We start from the raw sequence: 12212 nt of genomic DNA, 5'->3' as shown, positions 1-12212 counted from the left end.
TGCTGCTGAGAGGAGAGTGGAACTGTCCTCTTAAAGGGAGGGTGGTGCTTTAATGGGCTCTACGTGAAAGGAAAGGACGTATCGCTGTTGAGGCAGCTGAGGCAGGCACAAGCTGGAGCACAGGGCTGGCTCTCGAGCAGGGTGGGCAAAGCTGGCTCTGGAGCCAGGTGGGTGAGGCGGCTCTGGAGCCAGGTGGGTGAGGCGGCGCCCGCTCCTCAGCACTCCGCCTTCGGCTCTGCCACTTTCTCTTCTGTGCTCTGGCTGGGATGCACCTGGAGAACCTGTGCTTTTCCGATGTACTCTGCGAGAAGGGGAGACACAGCCGGCGGAGAGGAGGGGAGGGGCCAGGCCCTACCGGGGAGCTCCCCAGGAGACTTGGGGGGGGCCCGCTCCCCACCAGGCCCCGGGCAGATGTGCGAGAGCAGAGGGAGATGCAGGAGGGCCAGTCAACCCAGCTTCTGCTCTGGGCTCTGTGGTGACGAGGAGCTCAGAGCCTCACTACATCCAGGTAACAAATATCAGTGAAGTGCCTACTCTATGCAGACGCCCCCCGCCCCCCGCCAGCCACTCAGGACCCTTTGCAGGCTAGTGGGGGAGAATATAGTACCTGGAGATACCTGCCTGTTCTCCCTTCCCACCCCTGCTCTCCTCCCCTGCCTTGGTCTCAGGCACCAGAGTGACTGTCGCAGCCTCCTCCCCCATCTCCCCCAACCCCCCACCCCTGCCCCCAAGATTCCCAGTGATCCCTAGAGCCTGGCACATAGGCACTAAATGAGTTTCTGCTGAATGAATGGATGGATGAAATGAGCAGCTTCCTTGGGCAGAGACCTATCTCCCAGGAGCCTTACATCCCCCAAGGAATCCAGCGAGGGTGGGCCTCGGTGAGCCTGCAGGTATCTGCCGCGAGGAATCTTACCTGGTTTTTGGCTTTTGGGAAGAGGCGGTGTCTTTGACTTCTTTGGGGATTGGCTATAACCAACACAAAGGAAAGGAGGTCCGGGAAGGTCAGGATGGACCGCACCATAGCAGAGCAGCAGGTGGGCGAGGAGGTGAGGAAGGTGCTCCGGGGAGAGGAGCAGCCAATCCTCCCTGAGAACCAGCAAGCACTACCCAAGCCAGACCCTGACAACTGTGACTCCATCGCCTGCAGTGCCACAGGGAGCCAAGGCCCTCCTGCCCCGGGAGCTGCGAGGGAGGCCACTACAGCCCCCCACCCCCACCCCACCCCCCGGCCCCTTCTTGGCCTCACAGACAGGAAGCCTTCCCCTGGGAATGGAGGAGACAAGAGCCTGCTTCCCTAATGAAGTGTTTACAAGCATGAATAATGCCCTCGTATTATCTTGTATCGACTTTACACTCCAGCAAGCCTTTTTATGCACCTACGCTCTGGGAGAGGGGCTTTTGAGAGGTAAAACAGGTTCAGAGATGGGAGGTGTCTTGGCCAAGGTCACAGTGAAGCCTGCCTTTCTCCTGGGCCTCCCCCGCCCCCTGAGCGGCAAAGAAACCATGTGCAGGGCCAAAGCGAGCACCCACACCTGTAACAGACCTAAGCGAGCCCAAGCCCGCCACGCTCCAACCACCCCAGAACTCAGCATCCCCGAAAGTGTGCACATCACTTCCATTCCGGACACTTCCTACCCTCTCCTTGGCCTGTTCAAATCCTCTTCAGCCAGCAGTGCTCTCCAAGTTCTATCAGGAGTGCTTGGGTGATGTTACACGCACAGCCCCTGTGTGCCCCCCCCCCCCACTCCTGTGTGTCAGACTCTAGGAATTTTCACTAGTAACACACTCTTCTGTGGATCTGAGCACTGCTGGGCGTATCAGGTAGGCGAGCCCAAGCCTGGTCCCAGCTCTTCTGCCGACCGGCCAGGTGTCTATGGGTCATTCAATTCTTTCTGAGCCTCAGTTTCCTCTGGAGGTCACAGGGCCTCCATGGGTGGTTGTGCAGAGCACCAGCGACGTCAGGGAGATAGAATGGGTGCTCAATACTGCAGGTTCCAGGGCTGACGTGTCAGACCCTACGCACCTGCTTTGTGAGGCCTTTCTTTACCCTCCCTTTCCCCACCTTGGAATTAATTTCTTTCTCTCCAGCCACCCAGGGTGCTTAATACCGACATAAAGGCACTGCCGCCTGCCTGTGTTAGCATCCCTTCTCTACCGTGTCCTCCCAAAGAGCTCCTGGGGGGCTAGCTGCGGCTCCTCCAGCCCTGTCTGGCTGCAGCTGACACAGGTCACCCCCTCAGGCACCCCACGGCTGGCGGCTGAGTCTGGTCTGGCAGAGTGGGCCTCTGAGCAGCCAAAGAGCCCGGAGGGTCCCATGGCGGGGGCTGACCTCTTCCTCCAGGACAGGCTGTCAGCCGGCTCCGGCCAGTGCCAGGCTCCCTTCCCCGCACCCCACTAGCCTCACCTGGAAGGACAGGTGCTGACCATGAGGGAGCAGTTCTGGGCACAGAGGGGCAGGTGCGGGGTGAAGCCCACCTGTAGGTTGGCTGTTGCCTCTCCTGAGATGGTTCTTGGACATCCTGGAGCTGGTTTAGAAGTTTTTCGGTTGGGATGGAGACCAGACCCTGGGGAAGGAGCTGAGCCACTGCCGTCTGCAGGAGCCCCAGCGCCTGCGCTTTTTCTGTAAGCACAGGGAGCAGGGGCCTCAGGGGCATGACCCAGCCCCCATCCTGTCGCCAGATGGGACCTGCAGGGAGCAGGGCCGCAGGCTCTTCTGCCCACCCCTGGCCCAAGGCAGCTTCTCAACCATCTCATATTCTGCCCACAGGGCCCCATGGGCAGGTCTTGCTTCTCCCTGGACCCTGTGTGTGCTGCGTGCCCAGCCCCTCCAACCTCCCTCGTGTGTACCGTGGCCTTGGCCCGCCTGCCCACAACACCCCTTGGCCCACTCTGGGAACCCTATAGGGACCTGGCCCTCTCCTCCCCTTACTCTCCCCATCAGGAAGCCGCCTCCAATCTCTGGCTCTCATCACTCCTCACCCTCCCTTTTAGACATACCCTCTCCTCCCTGTCCCAGTGCATACATACATGTCCATTCTTATGTCCATGTGTGTTCTTATGTGCGTGTATCTGCATCTGTGTGTGTGTGTGTGTGCATTTCCCACAGTGGTGGGTGAAGGGGGCTGTGTCTGCTCAGTCTGGGCTTTGGACTCCCCCTCCTGGGTGCAGTCAGCGTGGGGGAGGGGTCCCCTGTGAGGAGCAGGGTCATGGAACCCTACTGAGGAGGGGGCGGGGGAGCAGTGGAGCCCCGCTGGGAAAAGTTAGCTCGGGCCCGGAAAGGAGAAAGGCTCCGGCGGAAGGCAGGGTGGGCGCCCAGCGACCTCTGAGTCCTGCAGAAGCAGAGGGCCGGGCCCTCGGCAGCCTCCACTCAGAGGCGGCCCTGGGCCTGGGGCTGTGCCTCACCCTTGGGAGGAGCGTAGAGGAGCCAGAACTGGATAGCAGTCAACGAATCTGTTTGCAGGATCTGACAAAGGAGCTCCAAGATCTGTGGGCAGGAGGACAGGCCTGGGTCAGTGTGTGGACGGCACCTTCCAGCCAGCAGCACAGGTGCCTGCCCTGAAGTGGGCTCCCAGGGCCACGTGCTTGGCTGAACTGGTCCTCGCAATGGTCCTCCCCCCCTCCCCCCCGCCCCCCAACTCTGCGTGGGATACGCTGGCTACAGAGGGCTTGCTCTCCCAAGGGCCCTGGAGGAAGGCTCTCCGCCTCCTCACTGAGCAGGTAAGGAGGCTGAGCTATGAGAGAGGGGCCACCCAGCAGGGAGACTGAGGCAGCACTAACCCTCGGAGTCAGAGCTGTGGGCCCTCATCTCCGAGCCCTGCGTGGGGGGTTGTACCCCGGAGTCCCTCCCTGGGAAGGCCAAGTCAGAGCTGCACACTCAGCTCCTCAGAGACGCACCGAGTCCCAAATGCCCGAGTCCTTGGTGGGGGGATTTCAGGGTCCCCACGAGCCTCCCCACCCTGAAGTTCCCAAATTCAGAGTCTGGAGACGCTAGCAAAGAGGCGGGCTGCTCCCAGCGGGCGGCCCGAGGGCTGGGGCCGGCGGGCTCTGCAAACTGCACGGTTCGGAGCTCCTTCCCCGCTTTGCTCGCAGCCCCGTCCTCAGCCGCGGCCACCTTTGCTGCGTCAGGGCCCTTCTTCCTCTGCGCTCTCCAGGCAAGGATCGTGTGGAAAAGATCCAGCTCTCTCTCGAATGCGCTACGGGGGCTCTCTAGGCGGGGGTGCTGGTGGCCGCGGTGGCCGCTGGGGCTACGGGTGGCTGGAGGTTGAGGCTGCGATGGGGGGTGGAGCACCTGGCGTCCTAGGAAAGTGGGGTTCCCTCTTTCAGGAGAGCCCACCTGAACCAGTGGCGGTCAGAGGGGAACGTGGGCTCACCTCTCCCCAGGCCTGTGCCTGCTAGGGTGTCCACCCTTGCCCCCAGGTCCCCACCCCATACGGTGACCCCAGCCCCACTCTGCCCCAGGGTCCTTCTCAATTCACCACTTCCAACTTACCTGCCCTTTGCACCCTCCCCAAGGAACCCGAGAACCTACTTCCAGGCAAGGTGAGGCCGCCCTACGGTGGAGAAAGTACTGTGTTCTAGTCCCAGCTACGCTGCTCGCTCTCCGGGGACCTGGGCCACAGAGTGGCACCTGGAAGGGCCTCGGCCTCCCCATCTGTGGAGGGGGGTCCCAGGCCCTGTCTGCTCTGTGCACCTCACTGGACTGTTTTGAAAGCTCTGGTCACAGGGACGGTGTCAAGAAGCTGGCTCATTGTCTGGCCTTTCCTGGAGAACGTGCGTGCATTTTAACAGGGACTTACTTTCTTTTTTTAACCCTCACCCGAGGATGTTTTTTCCATTGGTTTTTAGAGAGAGTGGAAGAGAGAGGGAAAGACAGAGAGACACATCAGTGAGAAACACATCGATTGGTTGCCTCCTGCGTGAGCCCCTACCAGGCCCTGGGTTGAGGAGGAGCCTGCAACCGAGGTACATGCCCTTGACTGGAATTGAACCCGGGACCCTTCGGTCCGCAGGCCTATTCTCTATCCACTGAACCAAACCAGCTAGGGCTTAACAGAGACTTTCAGTGCCTTAACCCCCTGGAACCATCGTGGCCTCGTCTCAGACCTTGATGGGAAACTCGAATGTGGAGGTGGGCAGCTTCGTGCCTTGTCCCAGCACAGAGCAGACTCTCTCAGGGGAGATGAGGCTGGCACCGGCCTTGCAGGCTGCAGGGTACCCACCCCGGGGTGCAGTCTGAGGACACACTAGGTGGGACCTTCCGCTCCATGCATCTCATCCTACCACTGCAGCTCCCTTCAGGAACTCGCCAAGTGCCAAAGCTGGAACAGACTTCAGTGGTGACATGTTTATGCTCCCAGTTTGACTGGATCATGGAACCAAGGCCCTTTGAGGGGAAAGGACTTAACAAAGAGGAAAGGGCTTACACAGAAACCTGGAAGCCTGAGGGATTAGAATCCAGGCCCCTGACTCCCAGGGCTGTGGTTTCTGAATCTTACGGTCTCAGGTGCAAGTATCCCCGGGAGAGGCCCCACTTTCCAGCAGCTTGTGAGAGTCCTAGCCGGGATCTATAAGCCTGGGGGTATACCACCCTGTTCTCTGCCCTCAGATAGGGCTGCTCTGAGGCCCCATCCCCCGGCCTGCCCAGGCCACGGCCTGCCCAGCCCATCGCCTTCCCAGGGTCTCACCAGCAGCTCCTGATCCTGCAGGACGAAGGCCTGGATGCCATCTCTGCTTGAAGGGTGGTTCCCTTGGCCCTGGTGGGAGTGGCGGCTGCTAAGGGCTCGGATGGAAGCAGGGATGAGCCTTCCAGTCTCTGCAGAGTACTTGGCACCCTGTTCCCGCTGAGGCACCTCCTCCTGGAAGAAAAGTGGTCAGAGACTCGGGAGGTGAAGGGGGGAGGGGAGAGAGAGAGAATAGATGATAGATAGATAGATAGATAGATAGATAGATAGATAGAAGACAGAGGGAAGAGGAGAGGAGAGGAGAGGAGAGGAGAGGAGAGGAGAGGAGAGGAGAGGAGAGGAGAAGAGAAGGAAGCTGGCTCACATCTCCAGGGCTCCCATCACCTCCTCTCCTGGAACCTCAGCATCACAGCATTGCAGGGACCCAGGATGTGGACCAGGCCAGCCCCACACTGTCCTAGACCCCTTTCCCCAGCAAGGGGCCCTTCCATACAGCCAAAGCTCTTCCTCCTGGAACTTCATTGAATGCTGGCCTCCTACCTACTCCCCCATCCCCTCTTCACTCACCATGGTCCTGGGCAAGTCCTCCTTGCTATCCCTCCCCCAAGCTCATCAGAGATTTGAAAACAGTATTCTATGCCAAGCCCCTCACCCCCCCCCCCAACACACACACACCTACCTTAATTCCTAGCTCAGTTGCCCCCCGGTCTGTCTCACACAGCTTGGCATTCTCTCTTAGCCCCGGGAAACCCTCCTAAGCCAGGCCAATGGGCACAAGGCCTGGGGCCTCTAGACCCTGCAACTTCAATGAAGACTGGTAGCGTCCTGCTTCCCCTTTTAAAGAAGAGAAACCTGAGGCCCAGACCGCTGCCCCAAGAGCTGCAGTGACTGACGTAGCTGCAGAGCAGGGATGAGAATTCTGCTGCCCAGCACAAGCGCAGAATGAGACTCATCCACAAAGGGCCAGGCCTGTCCTAGGACCAATTCCTACGACCTTCAAGCTGCCCCCCACTTGTCTTTACTGGTCAGCAAATAGTTCCCACGAGGCCACCCCAATACTGTCTGAAAACCTGCAGTGACTCTCCATTCCTTATGAGATTAGACACTTACACTAAGTTCGGCCCCTTCCCACCTTCTCCTCCGCCGCTGTCCACTAGGCCCTGCACTTCAGCTCCTCGCTCTCTAGAGGGGTCCTGTGTTCCTGGCTTCTGAGCTGCGTGCCTCCTCTAGGATGCCTCCCCTGTCCAACTCTGGACTAAGAACCCTGCTTGGATTTCTCCTCTTGGGTATGTTCTCTGATCCTTGGAGCCCTCACTGCGGCCCTTGGGTTGGTGCTTGTTGGCTCCTCCTCCTCCTCAGTGCGGACAGCAGCATCTCAATGAGCACTTGCTCTCCGGCTGGTCAGTGTGATTGGACTTGGGAACGATTTTCGTACAAAGAGATGGTTCCATTTCATCTCTTCCCAGGTAGCTCCTTTGCTCTGCACCCACCTCTTTGTTCTTCGGCTCATTCTCCTTGCTGAAGATGACCACCTGGGAAGCCAGTTCCTTCAACTCCTTCTTCCAGGCCTCTGCGGGGAGGGGACAAGATCCTGGCAACTGCTGTCTGGGCCCCTCCTCCTCGCCCTCCCCGTGGCACCAGGTGTTGGGGATGCTGTAGGTGGAAGAGCCTCCTTTCCTCCCAGCCTTCCATCTGCATCTTAAAGGGGAGGGGAGATGGTGCCCTCCGGGAAGGATTAGGCATCACACCATTGGTGGGTGGGAGGGTGGGTGTGGAGGGGGCCCTTAATGTCCTAGCCTATGATTTTATGGGAGACATTGGACCGTATTTGGTTATTTGTGCCAAAATGCAAGTGGTTTAATCTAGCTTTGCCTCTTTTAGGAAACTGAAGCCAAGATTGAGATTCAGTTGCTATGCAGTGCCAGTTACTAAAATATGGAACTGCTCCTGGAGAGGGCGGTACAGAGCACCAAGCAAGCCTTCCAAACAAACCTCTGCCCTGCAGGCTGTCCCAGCCCCTGCCCCGCACCCCTAACAGAAAGGGCACAGCCCACAGCCCGCGGAGCAGAGGCTCAGAGCGAGCTGTGGTGCTGTGTATGGCTGCCTGTTCTGATGGCTGGTGCCTAAGTACAAGTACTAATAATTTCCAGTATCATTCGTCTCCGGCCTGAAGTCACAGGACTGGCCCAAATCTGCTTGTCCTCTGCAGTGGTTACTCCTCAAACACCTCAAATCCAAGCAGGGGCACATTGCTGAGATCTTGGGGTTGGCGAATAATGCAGATGCCAAAGCTGGAGGAAATGAGGGGGAAAACGGGGTACCTGACCAGATCCCACTTCCTTCTCAGGCACCCACCCAAGCGGGGCAGCCCTTGGGAAGAGGTGTAGCCCCAAGGTAGAGGTCTGTGGCCCCAGCACCCACCTGGCTTAAGCCGGGGATCCCGATTGGACTGTGGGTCTCCAATGGGGACAAAGAGGGCAGGCATCCCCATCAGAGAGGGGGAGAAGAGCGCAGTTTGAGGCAAGGAGGTCAGAGAGAACCTGTCCTTGACGACACAGACGGGCTTCCCGGTGAGATCTGTGAAGGGACAGAGGCCGTGGGAAGGGGTGGGTGCGTGGACCCCAATAGCTCCAGGAGGCTGGGCAGGTAGAGCACTTCCAGTAACCAGAGCCCGTAGATCGTTAGAGCGTGGAGAGACTCTGCAGCCACCTAGACGTTACCCCCGGGGCACTTAGAATGGATAGTGAAGGGATGCGCTCAGGGTCACGCAGCAAGTTGGGCTCCCTGCGACCCTCATCCTGAGGTCCTGTGGGCTTTCGATGACAGCAATGACTGCAGGTGTGAGCAGAGAGAGGTAAGCAGCCTCAAGAGGGACCCCTGGGTGTGGAGAGGGACCTGGGCTCAAACCACGGGGAGTGAGATTTAGCTAAACTCCCTGGATGAAACATCTCGCCATCTGTCAGCTTGTGCAGGGCCGAGTGCCGGGCAGCCTGGAGGCAGTGGCAGGCGGGTTACACAGGAGGACCCTTCGGCCTAAGGTCTGTGTGGTATTGTTACTACTGGACAGGTACGCTCTGAGAACCGGCCTGGATGGGGAAGAATGGTTGCTCACTGTCTCCTTCCCCAAACAATTTCCTTTTGGACCCCTCACTGTCCTGGCTCGTCCTGGCTCACCAGCCACTCCTCATTCCCGCTGCTGCGCACTCCTCCTCACAGCCTCTTAGCCTTGGGGTCCCTGGGACTCCGTCCCCAGGTTCTCATCTCTTGTATCTACACAGTCTCCTGGATGAGCCCATCAAGGCGCCACTTCAAACACCATCCGAACCTGAATCGCTCTGCTGTTTGTTTCTCCCCTGAACTCCAGACCCAATGGCCCCCCCGTGCCTCCGCCTGGATGTCTAAAAGGATCTCGCATTTTGCATCTCTCAGTCCTAGACCAAACTCTTGACTCGTCTCCTCTCCTCCACTGGTCCCCTCTGAAGTCTTTTCGTCCCAGTTTTCCAGTTCCTCAAGCCAAAAACCCAGGAGTCAACATTGATCCCCCTCTTCCTCTCACACTATTTCTAATCAATCAGCAAATCCTGTTGGCTTTACCTTCTGCATATCTCTGGAGCCGGACCACTAACGCTTCCACCTCTATCTCCCTGGTCCAAGCCACCATCCCCACAGAGGCCAGTAGATCACGCCTGACACGTGTTTGCTCTCAGCTTCTCGGTGGTTCTCAGCCGACTCAGTGAGATGGCTTAGTGACGACTGCAGTGGCCTGGGGCCTCTCTGCTGCATCTCCCTTCTCTCCTTACTCGGCTCCAGCCACATGGGCCTCCTTGCTGCTGGGCCTTTGTACTTGCTGTTCCCTCGGTCCTCCCTCCATCCCCCCACATCCACATGATTGATTCATGCTCTCTCTTCTTTTAGTTCTTTGCTTAAAAGTCATGTTTCTTGGTCATGTCTTCCCTCTGTAGCCTTGGCACTTCCCACGCTCTGACACCTCATCTATTTCCTATTCTTCCCCACCAGAGAGTCAGCTCCCTGTCTTGGTCATTGTCATATTCCCAGGGTCCAAAAAAGTGCCTGACTCGGGCACAGTTCACACTCAGTAGATACCTGAGGATGAAATGGCCTGTGTTTGTGAGCCGAGTGCAGCTCAGAGGCAAAACATTCATCCCTTTCTCTGGTTTGTGAGGCGGGAGGACCCGCAGCAAGGGAAACCCTGTGGGGACATGTAGTCTGCCCCTGGAGCCTGCCCCCCAAGGCAACTCTTGGCTTGGTCAAGTGCTTGCAAGTGGCCAAGCCGCTCTGTGACCCTGGCTAAGTCCCCTTCCTCTCTGGGCCTCACCCTAGAAATAGAGGCTGGGTCCTCCCTTTCCAGGTTTTAAGAGCACCCCTCCTCCACTGCCCACCAGGCCCTGGCCGACCCCAGCCCTACCTTTGATGTGGGTCACACGATGGGGGTGGGGGTGATGCCGGGAGAAGAAGGAGTTGTGGCTGAGGCGGCCGAAGTGGTAGGTGTTAGGGGATTCGGGCTTGGGATTCCTCAGTTCCTCTCGGACCACCTTGAAATCCACGATCCCTGGGACCACAGGTTCTTTCTGGGGCCCTTCGACCCCGTGGCTTCTTGGCTTGTGCTCTGACTTCTCAGCCTTTGGCTCAGCCTTTGGACTGAAGAAGAAGGTCAAGGAGAAGCTAATGAGGCCTCCTGGCAGCAGTGTCTGCCCCAGCTTGGGGCTTTTCAGAGTCCATTCCTGAGATACTCTGAAATGTGGTTTCCAGGGTTTCTCTGCCACCCGCCGGCCTCCAAGTTGGGCCTCCCCCAGGGTCTCCTCCCGATTGGGACAATCCAGTCCCAGGGAGGCTTCTGTCTTCCTCAGGGGCCTTAGTAGGGAGCTGGAATCCATCTGAGAAAACTCAGGTAGAATTCCCCGGGACCCCAGCTTTCTTTCACAGACCGTCTCTACAGCCAGAAAGAGAAGCTATAGACCCACCAGCCATCCAAATGCCTGGATTGGAGCAAAGACACATTATATACACCTCAAGAGCCAGAGGGCTGGCCCCAGCAAGGGCCTCTCCCCAAGCCAAACTGTTGACTGCCCAAGAGAAGCCAGCTACAGGCTGTCACCCTCCCCCATGCCATTGGGGCAGTTTTGACCCAGACACAGCATGCGGGCCAAAGCTGTCCCCAAGGCCAGATTACACCAGCAAGGCCTTGCCCCCTGGGGCCCTCCCAGGAGACGCCCAGCTGATGCAGCGGCTCTCAGCGCTGCGACGCTGCAGGGAAGCTTCAAGCTCTTGCTTCGCTTCACTGGAGACAAGCCATCTCAGGTTCTCTGTTCTCCACCCTGCACCCCTTCCCTCTCAAGGATGCTGTGCTTTTGCCCCTGGAGGATGATGTCGAAGTCGGTCCAGCAAGGATCCAACGATGGGCTGGTCCTTGGTGCCTGGCTTTCCCTTCTCCCGGTGACCCTGGCTGGAGGGAGTCCCTCTCTGGTACAGATGGACTCTGGATATGCTAAGCAAGCTGTTCTGGACCCTCTGAGGAATTTGCTGACCAGGCCCCTGAGTTTCCCGTTCCATCCTCCGGCCGCCTCTAAGAGATCTGGGACTTAAAGAAATAAAGCAAACCTTCTCTGAAAGTCATAGTTAGCTGGCCTCCCCAAACCCCAACTAACAGAAAGTCACCACCTGAAAATCCCTGGAATTTCTGTGCTCAGTGCCCCTGGCCCCTGCCATCACATCCTCTCCCCATCCAGAGAGGGTGCCCGCCTGCGACCTGTGGTACCTCAGGCCTGAGAAGCCAATCAGGGCCTAGTTGATGGCAGTGGGAGGTGAGGAAGGACTGCCTTTCTTGGACTCCCAGTCTGTTGAGTTCCCCAGAGGCCCCCTTTGTCCCTACCACCTCCTCAGTCAGCAGGGTAAGCATTTGGGGCCTCACCTCGCCCGGGGTGGTTCAGCGGGTTGGGTCTTCACCTCCGCAGCCATTGTACGGTTTCTAACAGAACAAAGATCCATGTTGAATATGTATCAGAACATCTTATATACTGGCAGTGGGAAATCAACTGGAACAGACACGTTGGGAGAAAAGCATTGGCAATATCTTGCGAAATTAAATGTTTGCATGCTATATCATCCAGCAATTCCTCTTCCAGGTATATACCCAACAGCAACTCTTGCAGATGTACAACGGGGGCTATATGTAAGTATAGTCAAACTAACATGGTTCAGATTGCTAAAAACTGGGGACAATCCAAATGTCCAATGGCAGAAGAGTGCATCAGTAAGCTGTGGTACATTCTGACAATGAGCATTACATTGTAATTGAAATGGATGAACCACTGCTACATAGATGAGTCTTGCAACTATAATGCTAAGATGAGGAAAGCAAGTGGCAAAAGACCATATGGCCTGAGATCCTTATAAAAAATAAAATTCAGAAGCAAGTAAAAATATCATAAATATGTGATGAAACAAGAAAAGACAAGCAAGGAAATGGTAAACACAAAATTCAGCTAGTGGCTATTTCTGAGAGCAGGT

The 12212-nt window shown here is 57.5% G+C and overlaps 1 protein-coding gene across 1 annotated transcript; it reads right to left on the bottom strand.

Moving 5' to 3' along the window:
* Positions 1-215: 215 nt before the first annotated feature.
* Positions 216-11660, bottom strand: TBATA (thymus, brain and testes associated; the record flags this gene model as incomplete). Its single annotated transcript, XM_081105195.1, has 9 exons — positions 216-301; positions 917-969; positions 2479-2623; positions 3406-3487; positions 5688-5858; positions 7175-7254; positions 8106-8261; positions 10111-10343; positions 11614-11660. The coding sequence occupies 9 exons, from the start codon at positions 11658-11660 to the stop codon at positions 216-218; spliced, it is 1053 nt and encodes a 350-aa protein (XP_080961321.1).
* Between the last annotated feature and the right edge of the window lie 552 nt (positions 11661-12212).

Source organism: Myotis nattereri, assembly GCF_964212035.1.
Source record: "Myotis nattereri genome assembly, chromosome: 13".
In the NCBI taxonomy this organism is placed as follows: domain Eukaryota; kingdom Metazoa; phylum Chordata; class Mammalia; order Chiroptera; family Vespertilionidae; genus Myotis; species Myotis nattereri.
Note: the sequence above shows the minus strand (reverse complement) of the source record. Positions and strands in the feature narration are given on the sequence as shown.